A 17897-nucleotide genomic window follows, 5' to 3' on the forward strand; every position below is an offset into this window, starting at 1 on the left:
TTACCCACAGGATCGAGGGGCAGCGATCGATTCAGCAGGAGTCGATTTATTGCGTCTAGTCTATCGACTCTGGTACTCCACTGGAGCGAGAGGTGCTCCCTCTCCCAGCAGGGGAGTGTCAGCTGCCGACTCACGGCAGTGAAGACACCGCGGTGAGTAGATCTAAGTGCGTCGACTTCAGCTACGTTATTCACATAGCTGAAGTTGCATAACTTCAATCGATTTCCCTCCCCTTCCCACCCGCAGTGTAGACCAGGCCTAAGAGTAGCGAAGTTGTGAGTAAGTACAGAAAGAAGGCTTGCATCTGATGAGCGAGAGAAAGTTTAATAGCTGCAGCAATTTTGTTGACAGTTTTATAAGCCAGCTCAGGCAAATGTGTAATATCATTAGCCATTAAGCATAGAGCTGTTGTAACTTTTCCTGTTTTAATTTTTTTCCCTCAGCAGCTTGCTTGCCCAATACGCACGTGCTTGTAACTGCACTGAGTTACAGTTTGCTCTGTCTGCACATTTGTAGAGGCCTACAGCAAATGATCACTCTCCAACAGAAGAGGTCTTAACTTCTGGGATGAGTTATAGGATGTACCAAGTAATCACTGTCTCAATTCTTCTTGACTGGAATATAAATGGTGTAAAATCTGCTAACAAACGAAAGAAATACACATTGGAGAGGAGCCTTTACTGCAGGGAAGTAGTTAGTTGTCAAGAGTCCAGATACAATCCAAACCTAAAACATTTCATTTCAGAATTAATGTTGCCAAGTCAAGACTATAGCATCAGGGAAAAGAGACCATGCACTTAAAAGCAGAAGAAGTGAAAAGATAGGAACATCATAAGACTCATGCAGCCCATTGGACATGCTTCTTTTGTATGTTGAGGCAGCTTTGCAAGCCAGTGTCAAAGTGTACCTGTATTAGGTGCAGAGCTGCAGCCTCCCGGCACAAGCAAACAGCCAGCACATGGTCCCAGAACACAGGCTTGTCCTATTTAAGGGAGGTAAATCTGTTATCTATTATCTATGGCCCAGATTTTCCCTCCCTTCTCCCCTCCCCACCAGATCTCCACATGGGAATGTGGGTCTTCCATGCGCAGATCTCCACCTCTGTGTGTAAAAGAAGAGGGTGGGGGGATTTCAAGTGCCTCCACAGTACAATTCCCCCTCCCTGCATCCTATGAAGGAACCTTACGTTCTTTCTAAACTACACTCAACCATTAGGGATGGGGATTGGGGCCATGCATGTTCATACGTGTGCGGAAGGGCCTTCTCACAGAGTCCCTCCTCATGCTCAGAATTGCTTCGGTTTGCCCACTGCAGACCATCCTCCCCAGACTGGCAAGGGACTTTGGCTGGAGTCCGCCCCTTCCAATGCAAATGTGCAACCAAAGCAAAGTTCAAACAGAAAGCAACAAAACCATCCTTCCCCATTGGTGACAGAGGTATTCACAGTCCTCCTGCCTCCCCAGGCTAAATTCTTTCCCCTCACAGGCCTACAGTGATTTACACAGTCTCCTTGTTCTAAGGTAACAGGGTGTCCTCACATCTTTTCACTCTTTGGTCATGGGATTTCACCACTGTTTTTAGGTGGCATCATAAGGGCGCCCGGGCCCTCTCTCTCTCCTTTGACCTTAGGACTCCATATGTCCAAACTGCCTCATTTTCTAGTCTCCAAGGTCACTTCCTACTATTGCCCATTTCAGTCTGTATTTGGGGTATTTTCCCTGACCTCTTCCCAATTGTGCTCCACCAAACCTCTCCCAGACTCCATTCCTGGCTCCATCTCAACAAGCACCCATTGCTAACCTCAGTTCAAACGCTGGATCCCTATTGAGCTCTTCCTCCACAGCATTCAAGCCCCTCACAAAGACCTGCCTCATCCCTGGTCTCACCTAGTAAAAAAACTAGGTCCCTCTTATATAGGCCTGGGCCCTACCCTTTGGCCACAGCAGGCCATGCTTACAGTGCCCGCTCCTGCTCCCACTGAAGTCGATGGCAAAAACCTTTCATTGCTCGCTGTCAAAAGGAGCAGGGTTGGGCCCAAAACTAATCACACACAAAAAATCTCTCTATTAAATATAATTATTTGCTTGATCAGACCCTGTTTTCTTCAAATCGAACCACTGTGTGAGGAAACTGAGTTGTAAGTTTGAAGGGTCAATAGCAAGCCATTTTTGCGCTAGAGGGCAACAAAACATTAGAAAAGTGTCAAGATTTCAAATCAGGGTAATATTCTTAATGAGTTTTAGCTAACGAGGTTTCTTCAGCTTTCACAGAACAGTTTTCTTTGGCTTCAGGGTAAATGGGGCAATTTTAAAATCCGGAGTTATAGGGAAACTAAAATAGAGCCATATAATATAAGCTGGCTGGGCCCTTAACTCTCGTACCATCTGTCCATAATGACCTATGTAAAAATGAAATGTATCATCATGCACCAAAACTGCTGTATCAGCAAGGCTCCTGCTTTTTTAGGATTTATTCATTTCATTTTTCAGGGTTTATTTTTTTTTACCAATTTTTATATACTTTACTCATTACAGCAGTATATGTTGTCATCAGTAATCTCTTTGTAATGTCCCCTAGTGTGCTTTAACATAGTACTTTTCAAACAGCACTATGCTAAAGCACACTAGGAAACCTTCAGTGTGCACCAGCAGGGTCTACACGGACTAATTAATGCATAAGACATTAGCGCGCTTTAACCAGTCACACCCCGGTAGTCCGTGTTACTGTTCTGTGGAGAGAAGCCCTTAGATACAAGTAACCATTTCCAGTGTGTGTTGGATAAACACCAATTTCAATTTTTTTTTTGGTATTTTTTTTAAAGTCTGTGTTTATCACTTAAAAATAAAAAAAACCAGAAGCTCTATGCAGAAGTTCCTGAAGTAGGGACAATACAGTTAATACTGAAATAAATTAATCTAGCAAAGACATTGAACAGATTGGTCATTGTTGCCTTATTAGCATGGCATGGTCAAGTTTGAGCCTGATTTTCCTCTCATACCAGTTTGACACCTCTGTTACCTATTGGTTTGAATGGAGTTTCTCTGGAAGTACAGATGTATAAATACCCTACCAAATTCACGGTCCATTTTGGTCAATTTCACGGTCATAGGTTTTTTTAAAATAGTAAATTTCATGATTTCAGCTCTTTAAATCAGAAATTTCCCCATGTTGTAATTGTAGGGATCCTGACCCAAAAAGGAATTGTGTGCGGGGGGGGGGGGGGGGAGAGGGGGGAGGGGAGGGGTTACAAGGTTATTGTAGGGGGGGTGGCGGTACGGCTACCCTTCCTTCTGCGCCGCTGCTGGCAGCACCGCTGCCTTCAGAGCTGGGCACTTCACCAACAACCACCGCTCTCTGGCTGCCCAGCTCTGAAGGCAACACAGAAGAGTGGCAATACCATTACCCACCTAGAGTAGCCTTGCAACCCCCCTGCAACTCCCATTTGAGTCAGGACCCCCAATTTGAGAAACGCTGGTCTCCCCTGTGAAATCTGTATAGTATAGGGTAAAAGCACAAAACAGACCAGATTTCACGGTGGGAGAACAGATTTCACGCTCCATGATGCATTTTTTATGGCCATGAATTTGTAGGGCCCTAGGTATAAATGAGAGGAGAATCAGACCTGAACGATTTAGCAGAGGCGGTTAGAAAAAGTAGTGTGATGTGAACAGGTGTCAGTGTTTATTCAGCTGAGACGCACCAGCTTTATTTTATATTTTGATTACATTTGTCAACTCACCTTGTCAGATAAACGATGTGGAGTTGCTCCTGCTACCTTGTTTTTTAAGACGAGAATGATAGCAAACAATACAGCTTCAGATCTTTTTTTAGTAAAAACTGTTCACATTGTTCTTTAAAAAAAATATCACAGGTGGTTAAAGCTCCAGCATAAAACATACCAGTAGGGGATGCTGGTACACAAGTAAAGATTGTCCTACATTAAAGGCTTAGGAACAGGTCCTTCCTTTCTCCTCGCACTGCCCCCCCCACTCCCTGTTTTCACAGTGAGTGGTCGGGAAGTAGATGTATGTAAGTGGGCGAGTAAAGCCCAAGTGGCACTGGTCTGAGCTTGGTCCTAGCTTCTGCAGAAAGAACAGCTGGATTTTTCATGCAAGCCCTGAGAACACTTCACATCAGCGCTCTACACTCTCCAATTTTCTTTACCTTTGTCCATCCTTAGACTATTTTTTTTAAAGTTTATTCATGCATAACAGACACCAAGCTTTTCGCAGTGTTAATGTAGCTGTGTTAGGCCCAGGATATTAGCAAGACAAGAGGGGTGAGGTAATAGCTTTCATTGGACCCAACTTCTGTTGGTGAAAGACACTTTGGCGCTTACATGGAGCTCACATAGAGCTCTTGTTCAGCTTTAACACTGTCCATTGCCACCAGGCTAAGTAATGCAAACGCTCAGTTTTCTGCCCCTTGGAACCTGGCAGATGTGACTAGAAGCTGGCCTTTATTCATATACTACAGAAATGCTGAGCAATGCAGCCTCTCATTTGGAATTCCGTTAGCCTAGAGTCTGTTGCTGAATTACCCAGAGGAAGCCTAATCACTGGTCGTAAAAAAAAAAAAACCCCAAAAAACCAATGCTAGAAAAACCTCCATGTCATCTGATGTTATCAAATGTTTGGTCTTTGGAAGAAATGGGAACACAAGTGCCTTAATGATCTTCAGTTGGCAGAAAATGCCCTTGTGACCATAGTTGTTTGCAGTGGTGGTGTAGCCGTATTGGTTCCAGGATATGAGAGAGTCCTGAAGAAGGGTGCTGTGTAGCACAAAAACTTGTCTCTTCCACCAACTGATGTAGGTCCATTAAAAGACATTTCTTCATCCACTGTGTCTCCCTTGTGACCATAGGCAGCCAGGCATAAGTAGGCGAAGCTTCAGGCTGCTCTAAGCTTTGATGGTGGTCAAGTTGGCCGTTGGACGGGAGACAATAGAGGTGGTTTAAACTGACTTTTGCTTCCCCATCTTTGATCCTGCAATATGTGTAGCATGATAGAACTAGAATATCAGGCCCCAAGAGCTTTAAACCGTTAAAGCTCCCTCCTCAATCACTGAGCTTTTTTCTCTTCACTATTGTGATGTCATAATCTCAATTCAAGATGCTCATGTGCCATCAAAATTTATTTACACACCACTTCTTGTGACCACATAGGTCCTCTCACACAGATGTAAATCAGGAGTAAATCTCTTGAAATCAGTGTGGGTTGGCAAAGCTAGTGTGAGAACACCATCTTAATATAGGTTTCTTGCTACACAGTCACAAAACATCATCATTTGCAATGGTGTTATCTCAGGCCAATCTTCATTAGACAAAGCACCGATGCTTGGGGTGCTCTGCCCTTCCTCATGTAATGAGCTCATTCTGTGGTTTGCCAAAAGCTAGAGCGTGGGTGTGTCGCAACAAATTTCTACAGTAATGAAAGTTTTCAGAGTAACAGCCGTGTTAGTCTGTATGAAGTGACCCAGAAATATGCAGCGATGGTGTCAAAATACAGCAACACCTTTGCTAAGTGACTAGAAATGTGGCTGTAACATGCAAGTCCTCTGCTGGGTAAGTTGCTGGGTGAGGCATTTCATTTCAAAGTTTGCACTTCTTAGCATATTGAAGCAGTCCCTGCTACATGTACGAAACTGCACGTTGCTTTCCTGTGCTGCTGTGGTTTCCTGAGCAGAGTTCGCAGAAAAATGTGAGGGGCCTGCCTATCCCAGTACAGGCTACATTTCCTAAAGGTGATAGTACTAATACTTTAAACAAAAAGAGAAGAAAGAAAGAAAGAAAGAAAGAAAGAAAGAAAGAAAGCCTTTTCTGGAGATTATCCCCTCCCCCATTGTAATCAGTGCTGACATGCCTCAATTCCGGACCACAAAAATAACATCTCCTGCAGTAAACAGAGCAATCCATTTTCTACCCTGAAAGTTTTATGCAAATAAAGCTATGCCCTGTTTTGCATATCTGAAGAGTATGTATTCTTTCATTTGCATAAAGGCTCCACCCTCAAATCCTTCAGTTCCTTACTCCTCCTCCTCATAAAATCCATACATTTTTCTTGTCAAACCCATCAAGTCCCACTTTGTTTCCCCTCCCTTTCCTGCCATGCCCACATCTGGTTCTGCACTGGAATTTCCCTAGGTCCCTCCCAAGTCTTCCCCCTGCCCAGATCTCTGGTTCCCCGAGGCTGTCTCTTCACGAGGAAAAAGGTGTGCTCCTAACCTGAGTTAGCTAACTTGAGTCAATCTTAGGGGACAGAGCGCAGTCTGTAGGCTGTGCTGCACACAAGTCAGCAGGTCAAGTTAAAGACCAAGGCCCAGATCCTCAAATGTACGGGCCTAACTCCCATTGAATTGATTCAATTGAGTTCAACAGGAGTTCAACAGGTGCCTAAAAACCTTTAAGGATCTGCTAACCGCCTTCCCTTCACTGACAGGTTTCAGAGTAGCAGCCGTGTTAGTCTGTATTCGCAAAAAGAAAAGGAGTACTTGTGGCACCTTAGAGACTAACCAATTTATTTGAGCATCAGCTTTCGTGAGCTACAGCTCACTTCATTGGATGCATAAAGTGGAAAATGCATATAGTTATGGAATACCCCATTACACACCAAAAACAAGGTACCTTCAGCTGAAAACTGACAAAGTGCTAGCCTGCGGCTGGGACTAATGTGGCCATGCAGGGGACTAAGCTCCTCCCCCGCCCCGACCCCCTCTTCTGCATGGCCACCTTAGACCTGCCTTGATTCCACAGGGGAGGGGAGCAGAGACTATTTCTACTACTTCCCCCTACAAACAAGTAGGTGGCAGAATTGTGGTTTTTGACCTTCTAATGAACTGGTGAGCAGACCTGGCCGGACACAGGTAACAGGATTATGTTGCACCTGAAAGTACTGTAGCAGATTGTTCCCTGTTCCAGCACAAGAGATGATCACTGGAGAATCTGTGCCTCAGAGGGGCATCACTGAGGAGCAATGCCTTGCTAGGCTACTGTTGGGGCAGTACTTGTGGCACCTTAGAGACTAACCAATTTATTTGAGCATGAGCTTTCGTGAGCCACAGCTCACTTCATCGGATGCATACCGTGGAAACTGCAGAAGACATTATATACACACAGAGACCATGAAACAATACCTCCTCCCACCCCACTGTCCTGCTGGTAATAGCTTATCTAAAGTGATCATCAAGTTGAAATGGCCCAACTTGATGATTTACCAGCAGGAGAGTGAGTTTGTGTGTGTGGGGGGGGGTGGGGGGGGCGGAGGGTGAGAAAACCTGGATTTGTGCTGGAAATGGCCCAACTTGATGATCACTTTAGACTGTGTGTATATAATGTCTTCTGCAGTTTCCACGGTATGCATCTGATGAAGTGAGCTGTGGCTCACGAAAGCTCATGCTCAAATAAATTGGTTAGTCTCTAAGGTGCCACAAGTACTCCTTTTCTTTTTGCGAAGACAGACTAACACGGCTGTTACTCTGAAACCTGTTGGGGCAGTGAATCTTCTGCAGCCTACTCCTCCTAACACAGGAGTTAATAACAGATCTCACATTGTCTCAATGTGGGGAAGGGTCAGGTCCAAAGTTTGTCTGCAGGTGTTTGCTTGAAACCCTTGTGTATAAGGGCTTCTCAACCTTATGATACATTAAGTTTGTCCACTAACTGCTAAAAACTATCCTCATATTATCTCACCTCCCTTTGTCTCTCTAGTATCCTGGGACCCATGCGGCTACAACACCACTACAAAAACTATCCTGAGCAAATGGTAAGCTCTTCAGTATTCAGCTAATAGCATTTTAGTTACAGGGAGTTTGGTCCCTGTACAGTCACTACCCCTCCTGTCAGTGAGCCAGTTAAAGGGGAAGTACTGTATATGCTAGGAGCATACCACTGCTTCTTTCTTCCACAAGCCAAGAGAACCACATAGAAATGCAAATTCAAGAATGTAGCAGGAGTTAACCCTACTCGGAAAACAAACAATTGAAAATAAAACTAAGGCTTTGATTCTGATGTTGGCTATCTGGGAACAAATGAGAGAATATTTGTTCCTGAGACTGGAACAAAGCCCTTGAAGTTTAATTGTAAAAGAATTTCAGATTCAATTTTTCTATTTAAAGGAAAATGCTAAAGAACGTTACTGTATTAGAGTGAAAAGCTCTGGGTAAGTCTTGTGAGCTAGTTCACATACAAGTCAGGGTTTTTTAAAAACACAAGTTTCACGTAGTTGTTGATTGTGTATTTCAACACTTGTGTTGAAACTGTGAGCAAAAATATACAATTAAAAACTCTGCATTGTTAAACAGCATTGTGGTTAAGATCCAAAACCAGAGGTAGGAGTTTTGGATTCTGATCTCAGCTCCATCACAGATTTCCTGCGTGATGTGAAGACAACTTACGTCAGCAGTGGATTTACCATGAAACAAACCGTGGAGTGGCACAGGGCCCCCAGTGACAGGGGGCCCCCCGAAATGCAGCACAAATATCTGGCAACCTGCCCCCGAGTCGTGGCCGGCAGTGCAGCAGGGCTCAGGCAAGCAGGCTGCTTGCATGCCATGGCCGGTGGCCCCACGCCACTCCCAGAAGCGGCTGGCTGCTGGCATGTCTCTGTGTGCCCCTGGCAGCGGAGTGGGGGAGGTGGTTGTGTGCTGCCTTCACCCCAGGCAGCCCACAGAGACCTGCTGCCCCCCTCCCTGCAAAGTGCACACAGAGACGTGCCAGCAGCGGGGCTAAGATGGCTCCCTGCCCGCTCTCTGCGCCACTTTGCTCCCAGAAGCGGCTGGCATGTCCCTGCGGCCACTGGGTGTGTGTGTGTGTCCACGTGCTGGCCCGCCCCGAGCACCAATTCTGCAGCTCCCATTGGCTGGAAACTGTGGCCAGGAGGAGCTGGGGGGTGGCACCTGCAGGCAGCGGCGCGTGGAGACCCCCCTGTTCCCACCCCCCGGCCTAGGAGCCACTGCACGAGGGGTATGTGTGCCGTAGCTTTGGGAGCCACGCTGCCCAAGTTTCAGAGTAGCAGCTGTGTTAGTCTGTATTCGCAAAAAGAAAAGGAGTACTTGTGGCACCTTAAAGACTAACAAATTTATTTGAGCATAAGCTTTCATGAGCTACAACTCGACAGCTTATGCTCAGATAAATTTGTTAGTCTCTAAGGTGTCACAAGTACTCCTTTTCTTTTTATGCTGCCCAAGGTAAGCGCTGCCCCCCCGCCCCAGCCTGCACCCTGCACCCCACCCCCTCCCACACTCTAACCCCCTGTCCCAGCCCAGAGCCCGCACCCAAACTTCCTGCCAGAGCCCGCACCCAAACTCCTGCCAGGGCCCTCACCCCTCCTCCCACATCCCAACCCCAACCCCCTGCCCCAACCCAGAGCCCGCCCCCGCACCCAAACTATCTCCCACAGCCTGTCCCCCATACCCCCTCCTGCACCCCAACCCCTTGCCCCAATCAAGGTACCTCACTTTATTTTCATTTACTTCCCCTTATTTAAAATATAGGAGGAGGATGAAGAAAAAAAGAATGAAAAACGGGAGTGGGGGAGATAAGAGAGAACGTTATTTTTCTTGGCTGGGTCCCCGGTGGCGGGAGAGGAGGGCTGAAAATGAAGCTGCACATAGGGCCCCACTAACTCTAAATCCGCCACTGAGTTACATGGTCCAAACTTTTCAAAAAAAGAGGTATCAACAGTTGGCTCATTAAGTTTGGAGTATGAAAGTTAACTGACAACATTTTTTTCCCCCCATAAAAAAGGTCATTTTGCCAAAGCTGAAATGATTTTCAGAAACGTATCAATATGGTCTCAGGCCCAAAATAGAAATTTCTGATCAAAACAAGAAAGCCACTTCTCCAGAACAGTCACTAGCTGGGTGGATAAGGCATGCACCTGGAATGGGGAAGACCCAGGTTCAAGCTGCTGCTCTACCTGAGTCTGAATGCTGTAACCTCCAGGCTGTTCTGGGGTGCATTGGTCAGTCTCTCTTGAAAGATTTCAAGAGGGCTCGTTTTTGTTCTGTATCAGAATGAAAACAAATGTCAAAGCCTCAACATCTGGTGCAAAATGGAACTGTTGTCTAGCCTGCACTACTGGGTACCACACTTAAGTCCTCTCCGGCCTCTTTTTCAGTGGTATAAAACATTCCCAACTCCAAATGAAACCAATGGCAAAAATAGTTACCCTACACCTCTGAAAATCAGGATTTAGGTGTGTTAAATTGGGCACCCAAAAACAGGAGCACCCAAAGTCATTTGACATTTGAAAATGTTCCTTTTGGTTCATCACATCTTTTAAGGGCCCAGTTTAAGGGTGTGGCAGATCGTTTGCCACCTCTGAAAAAACAAACAAACTGGGCCATATCTTTAGCCGTTGTAAACTCTCATAGCTCCATTGACATTAATAAAGCTCACTGATTATCTGCAACTAGGGATCAGGCCCGCTTTGTTGAGTTGAATAGACTGCTCAAATAAGCAAGGCTGAAAAAGTATCTGGGGATATAGTGGGAGGGGAAGCCATTTGCTGAAGCACACTCTCACTGCTGGCGTGCCCCCTTGTGGCTGAGTGTGGTGTAACAAGCTTTTCCCCATCTGGTGCCCCCAGCTGACAGCTGCTTCAGTCCTGTGTTAGGCTCTCTTCCCATCCCTCGTCCCTCTGGCCATGTTTACTTCTGGAAGAATTCTGAGCCACTGCACACACATAGACTTCATGTCCCCCACAGATTTATTTTTTCTCCGCAGAAAATGCATTCTGCTTGAGAGGCACTGGAGTTACAACTTTCACCCAGCAGGGGCTGCTGTGGCACCAGAACAGAAAGCAGCTGGCTCACTGTAGCAGCCAGCAACCAATGGGAGGAGGAGTGGCTGTGTTCCTCAGCGCGCCCTGCCTGAAGGGCCAGGTGAGGAGGCATATGATATTGAGGGGGTGGGGGACACAGAGCAGGGCACACAGGGTTGCTGGGGTGGGTCACAAAGACTGGGGGGCTGAATGGGACTGGGGGTGCAGGGACACATGGAGATGGGGGGGCATAGAGGCAGGGCCACATAGGGATGGGGTGGTGGCTGAGGGGGGGTGCAGAGACACATGGGGAGAAAGGAAGCTTAGTGGGGGTGCAGGGACACATGGGGATGGAGGGAGGAAGGGTGGCTGAGATGGGGGTGCAGGGACACATGGGCACAGGAGCAGATGTGCCTGACTGCTAACCACTCCCATTCAGTCATTCAGGGTCTGCATGGGGGAGGCTCCCAACTCTCTGACAATGCCTCCCCCCAAAAAAAACCAAAACAAAACACTGTTCTATACTTCTCCCACCCCCACCCAACAACCCTCCAGGTTCACTCCCAGCACTTACTTCCCTCTCCCTCAGCTCCTCCATTATCCCTGACTCCCCCAAGCCTTTGCACTGCTTCTGAGGGGTTCTGGAAATACATTTCTATATTGCAGTTTAAATGAATTATTACTCAAAGGTCTGTATTAATAGGCCTAGTAAGGAATCTATCTGTCAAAACCACTTCCTGAATCTTTTTTGTTGTCTGTATTGTTAGACATACTTGTCGATAGGTATTTTGAAATAAATTACCAAAATAATTGAACGGGCATGATTATATTGTGTTATTTTGACAAATAAAATATACAGAATTTTGCAGAATTTTTAGGTGCAGAATTCCCCCGGTGTACAGGTCAGTTTAGTCTCACCCCTTTTGGGGTAACAACGTCCAACAAATACGAGTTCAAATATGCTGACAAAAAAATCTTCAGTCCTCAGAATCCTGTAGTCCTCACACCTTTCTTTCAGGGCTTTCCATCATCCCTGGCCCCTTCTTAGGGCTTCACACCATCTTACCAGTGGCTACTAGGGAAACCCAGCCCTCCTACTCCACTGGGCTCTAGTCCAGGGACCAAAGGACAGACTGGCAAAGTTCACAGCCCCAGACTTCTTGCTGTCACCTCCTTAGGGCATGTCTACACTTAAAATGCTGCATTGGTGCACTTGCGCTGCTGTAACACTTTAATCAAGATGCTGTAAGCTGACAGAAGAGAACTCTCTTGTGGGTGTAGTTAATCCACCTCCCTGAGAGGTGGTAGCTACATTGATGGAAGAAGCTCTCCCACCAACACTGTGTTGTCAACACAGGTGGTTAGGTCGGTATAACTATGTCGCTATATTTTTCACACCCCTGAGTGATGTAGTTATACCAACATAGGTCTTAGTGCAGACCAGACCTTAGATTTCTTCCTCCCATGTCTCACTCATGCTTTCTCCCCTACTACCTCTCTAGGTTATTCCTACTTTCAGGGCCCTCACCTGGAATCCCCCAACAAAATCCCAAACCCACAATTAAAATTTAATCCCACTTCTGCCTTCCTTGGGCTTGACTTTCATCCCTCTTTCAGTTACCCTGCTGTATTCCCTGATTGATTGACTCCCAGGACTCTCTTCTTAGAAGACCAGCTGCTGCTTTCTTTCATGGCATACCTCTAGAACCAGCTCCACCCCCGTGGCTGCTCCCTGTCTCTCTTGGCCACATACCAGCCTTCTCTACACACAGGCAAGGATCCCGGGGCTTACTCCTCAACTGTCCTAGTCTCTCTAATGCCAGAAAGTGACTGCAGACTTACTTTTTCTCCCCCTGCAGCATTCTTCTACTGTGGGTTCCTTCCCTTTCTAATAACCACAACCCAGCTCCTTCCCCAATTCGGCTTCTTCTCTAATTATGTCTGGCTCACTCTCCAGTTACAACCACGTGGGTTAAAATTGGTCTCAGGCCCACATTAATCCCTTCATGATTTGTGTGGGATAAACACACTATCACAACTTCAAACGAGCGAAATGCTGAACTATGAGCATTTCTGCTGTGACTATACTTCTCTGAAATAGAGGAGACTTGTTGGAAAGACATCAGCCATAAAAGATCTCTCTACAGATGCCACCAAAACCTTGTGTTCCTATTGGTGGCTGCTGCTGCTACTAGTCATTTTAAGGAGAGCAAGCCCAAGCCCATCAAATCAAAACTGGTGACTGAGGGTGAAGAAATTCAGACTTCCTACTTAGGAAATCTGATAAATAATCTTTTGAAATTTGCAGAGCAAATTTTTCTTCAGACCCCCAAGTTTAATTTTTTATTAAACATTTTCCACCAACCAATGTTTTGTATTTGACAATGTCACATTATATAATTAAAAGCAGACATAGCCCAAACATCCTTTAAATACAAATTACAGGGTTCCTTTGGAAAGCTCCTATCTTGGATTTTGACATTAAAAAAAATTAAGGACTATACAAAAGTATACATACCTATAATCAGCCAGACATTAGATTATTGGCGTCTGTCTCGTGTTCAAATAAATGAGAACACTATCTAGCAAACTTCACTTTAGCGTGAATTTCCTTTGTCAAAGCTATTTGTAATAAAATATGCACTACAGCTAAGATTTCCAAAAGCAACTAGTGATTTTGGGTGCCAACTTGAGACAATTTACCGAGGTCTGATTTTCAGAGTGACTGCTCAGCACTTTCAGAAAAATCAGGCCTCCTGGAGGTGTCTCCAGCTGGTTATCCAAAAAATCATTAGTTGTTTTTGAGAGTCTTAGCCCCCATATAAACTCTGCACCTGGATTATCAACAGTATATTAAGTCTGGGTTGAAGACATGTTCAAGAGGCACCTTTTTGTAGTTGTGCCGTTTAACAATTACTAATAGCCAAATTAGTGTTTTGTATGTGGCAGATAGTGTAGCACTTTAAACCACTTTTTATACCAGTGGAAAAAAGCAGTTTTGCTAGTATAGTTTAATCATGTTCAGTTCAAATCAAAACCAGGCTACTACAGCCAAACTACTCCTCTGGGAACTGTGGCTATGTCTACACAGCAGTTGGGATGGCGCTTCCCAGAACAGGTAGACAGACACGTTACCTCTGCTTGAGCTAGCAGGCTAAACATAGCAGTGTGGCTGCTATACAGCAGAAGGTGGCTCATGACAGCCACCTAAGTACAACCATCCCACCTACCCCCTCTGAGCAGACATTTCTGTCTACCAGTGCTGTGTAAATATACCCTGTGTCACAGCACAGTGACATGGTTCCTGGAAAGGTATGACCCACGCTAGAGCCTGAACTTGCAAATGCTTACTCCTGGACAAATGCAAATGCTGACTATCACAAGTAGTCCCGTGTATGTGAATGGAACTCTTTGCAGCAGTAAGTACTGAGGCTGAAAGTGACTTGTGCAGAGGACCAACACCAAGTCCTATGCATCATTTAAATCCTACTTAAGCTTTGTTTTGAGGGCTTAAGCAGATCTCAAGTGGTGCAAAGGGCTTGCACTGGCTCTCTGCACATGGGTCAATTTCACTCTAAGGCCAATGGCATGTGTTTGTGGAACTGAACACTGAATTAGAACCATGTTCGAGACTACTCCTCTAGCAGGGCTTGAACAAGGTTTTAGGACAACGTTATAGAATGGTGTTAACGTTGTGTTACAGGGATACAAACTTTGTTGTCCAATTTTAAACCATGTTAAGAACCAATTTATAATATGGTGTACTATTGGTAGGGTGAAAGAGGATTAAAAAATTCTTTTCTATGAATTATTACTCCAGGAAGTATGGGGCCAAAATCATCGGTGGTACAATTTATAAACTTCACTTGGCTTATACGGCAATGAATTTGGCCTGCTATATTGTTGATTCAATTATTCACTGGTGTCTAATGAAACATAAGCAAGTTATGAATTGTGGATTTAAGCTATTTGTATAGAACTTGTCATGTCTTAATAGCTAAGCATAAGCAGTTCTTAAAATCCTTCCGAGAAGGCTAGTGAGTGATCCCAAACAAACCTAAACAGGCAAAGACTCCTTTCCAAATAAAAATAGAACATTTAGGCCAGAAAGCACATTAAGGAGGATATGATAACTGCACAGAGAAAGTGATCCCAAACACTCCAGTATCACAAGCTATTTTCTTGTACAACATGACCTAAAAAACCTCATATTTCTTAACTGCATTATATCACCGGTTTCTCTGCTGCAACCCAGATCAATTTCCATAAAGCATTCAAGTCTGAGAGTCAGTCTGAGACATGTACCTGCTGTAACAGGATGGTGAGCAGGCATTAAAGAGAAAAGGAAGTTTGCGGAATCTAAATATGTTCCTGCAAGATCGAATGAGACGAAGTCCTTGACCATACAAGGGTCCTTTGCAGCAGTCACAGACTCTACAGCTAAGATGGAGAGAAAAATGAGTCAGAAACATTGCACATGACTATACACACACAGTACATTCCAGTTCACTTTCTGCATCTTCAACTAGAAATTAAGGGATCTAGCTGGCCTCAGATTGATTTTGAGACTGATGGTTGTGGAAGGTTCCTGCACTTCCAGAACTACATTGTGGTGTAGGCTGCTCTCTATTCCATGGGGGTAATGACTCTAGCCCTAAGGGTGTAGTTATACTTGTATGGCTCCAGTGGGGAAGGAGGACAAGTGGAAGTCTGAGGCAGACAAAGTGAAAATAGAGAGATGCAGTGCAGGGGTGGGGATAGCTCTGCCACTCCCAGAAATTGAGCTGGTATTTTTTTCAACTTAGATTGTTCTGAAGCTCACAGCTCTCTCTTGAACAGACTGGTTCAGTGCACAACCTCAACATGACGATGCAGCAAACATTTTTGGCTGGAATATACGATGGTAATAGGTGACAGTACAGAACTAGTTAAGCTATTTAAATGGATCAAAGCAATAATTTGCACATGTTTGATGAACTTGATTAAATGTACAGTTCCATATATTATCAAAAATACATAGGCCTGGTATGCATTCAGATACATAGCTGAGTATACCTGCATGAGAATTGTTATAAGTAACTGCACTATTATTGATCAGCATTATTTTAATGTGAAGATGTCAATAACTTCTCTTAACTTATTCTGTGGCTCACAATGCATGGCATGGAGTTCCTACAGTGGTGATCTACAGAGGTGGTTTCATGATGGAGAAAGTATACATTACCAGGTCTAAAGCCGGTGTCCTTCTGACATTGCCAGAATAAGTAATTAGGGGCCATTGGTACATTTCTTGTGTATCCAAAACTCCCATGGAAGCCAGAGTGTCATCTAGAGATTTCTGTCACTTACTTGTTTAATATTTCTTGAATATCCTTTGAGATCTCAGTATATCTTTGCCACATGTGGTTTCTGGAGAAGTAAAGGGCAGCCAGATCAGTAAGTCTCTGTGGCTGGTTCTGGCTGTTTTCTTTCCATAAAGAGGGATGCATCAAATTATTTTCTGTGTTAAGGAGTTTCACAGGAAGCTTCAAAACCCCACAAGGCAAAGCACACAGCTGATTTCCTTCAACATTCAGATATTCCAGTGCCCTGTAATTTTAAAGACCACCAAATTATGTACACAATTCATCTCAGCTATAATTGTATACATATCCTACTTCCCACTTGCTGAGTTACTGCACCTAGATGGCACATGTATCTGTATGTATAAAAGGCTAAGTTTTAAAAAATAATACATTTTAAGTGTTGATTCAATGATGCAATTATGTGCACAAAGAGAATTATTTTCTGAAGTACAATTTAAACAACTAGTGCAACTGGAAATAAGGGATTGTGTGTGTATCCAACTGAAAGCTTAAGACAGGTGTCCAAACACACACATAGGCCATCATCAGATTTCTCAAAAACTTAATGTTAAGTGTGTGTGTTCTCAACTTCACACTCTTGTTTATTAACATGTAAGTATACTTCTATATCTGCCCTCCTTCTGCTCATATAAACAGCTGCTGATATTCCGACAAACTTTCTCACCAAAAACAGCGACAGATTAACTCTTTGTGGGAAAAAAATTCCTCTTTCATAGTGTCACAGTTTAGGGCAACTGCACCTGTATTCCCCCTTTACAGTGCAGCAAGGGCAACCATTCTCAAGTTACCAGCTCCCCCAGTCATCACCTGTCCTGGGCAGAGACCCATATTTCTCTCCCTTCTGACTGGAGTATCTCCAGGCTGCACAGTTCCCTGCTTTCACTGTGTTACTACCAACACAGACAAGTTGCCCAATGGCACCTACATGCTTTCTCATTAGGGATGGTTAACAGGTATAATTGTTATAAGGCATCATACAGCATAAGTGCCGACTTCTGCTCTCGCAAATGGGTGTTCAACCCCCCGGCCTCATCCCGACTCCACTCCTGCCCTGCCTGCGCCCCGCCTCCATTCCAACCCCCTCCCCAAAGTCCCTGCCCCAACTCCGCCCCCTCCCTGCCCCTATTCTGACTTCTTCCCCAAATCCCCACCCTGGCCCCGCCTCTTCCCCAACTCCTCTGCTGAGCGCACCATGTTCCCACTCCTCCCCCTCCAGCTGTTTGGCAGCGGCAAGGCGGGAAGCGCTGGGAGGTAGGTGGAGGAGTAGGGACGCGGCGCGCTCAGGGGAGGGGGAGGAGGAGTAGGTCGGGTGTGGGGATGCGGGGGAGCTTGGCTGCTGGTGGGTGCAGAGCACCCACTAATTTTTCCCCATGGGTGCTCCAGCCCCGGAGCACCCACGGAGTCGGTGCCTATGTCATACAGCACTTCCTTCACAAACCTACTTTATCCTTCAGGTACAAAGCATTACAAAAAAAACCATATTAAAACAATAAAAGAATCTTACACACATACTAATAAACTGACTAGTCTTCACCCCAGCCCTAACATGGGCTCTGGAAGGAGCAGTCCTTCAACACCCCATACTAAGGGTTTCCTTTTAGAAACAAATTCATCACAGCTTCAGCTTAGACCATGCCAACAGTCATATAGGCCTCAGTGGGCCCTGCCCTTTCAACCTTTCCCTAGAGCAGTGGTTCTCAACCAAGGGTACGTATACCCTGGGGGTATGCAGTGGTATTCTAGGGGTACATCAACTCATCTTGATATTTGC

General features: G+C 45.1%; 1 protein-coding gene across 1 annotated transcript in view; it reads right to left on the minus strand.

Moving 5' to 3' along the window:
- Positions 1-11582: 11582 nt before the first annotated feature.
- LRRC63 (leucine rich repeat containing 63) overlaps positions 11583-17897 on the minus strand; it is a 50969-nt gene continuing 44654 nt past the window's right edge. The window contains exons 9-10 of the mRNA XM_073344530.2: positions 16110-16349; positions 11583-15200 (exon numbers count right to left, since the gene is read on the minus strand). Of these exons, the coding sequence (XP_073200631.1) occupies positions 15035-15200; positions 16110-16349 (406 nt within the window). The 3' untranslated portion in view covers positions 11583-15034. The remainder of the gene's footprint in view (positions 15201-16109; positions 16350-17897) is intronic.

Source organism: Lepidochelys kempii, chromosome 1 (genome assembly GCF_965140285.1).
Source record: "Lepidochelys kempii isolate rLepKem1 chromosome 1, rLepKem1.hap1, whole genome shotgun sequence".
Lineage (NCBI taxonomy): Eukaryota > Metazoa > Chordata > Testudines > Cheloniidae > Lepidochelys > Lepidochelys kempii.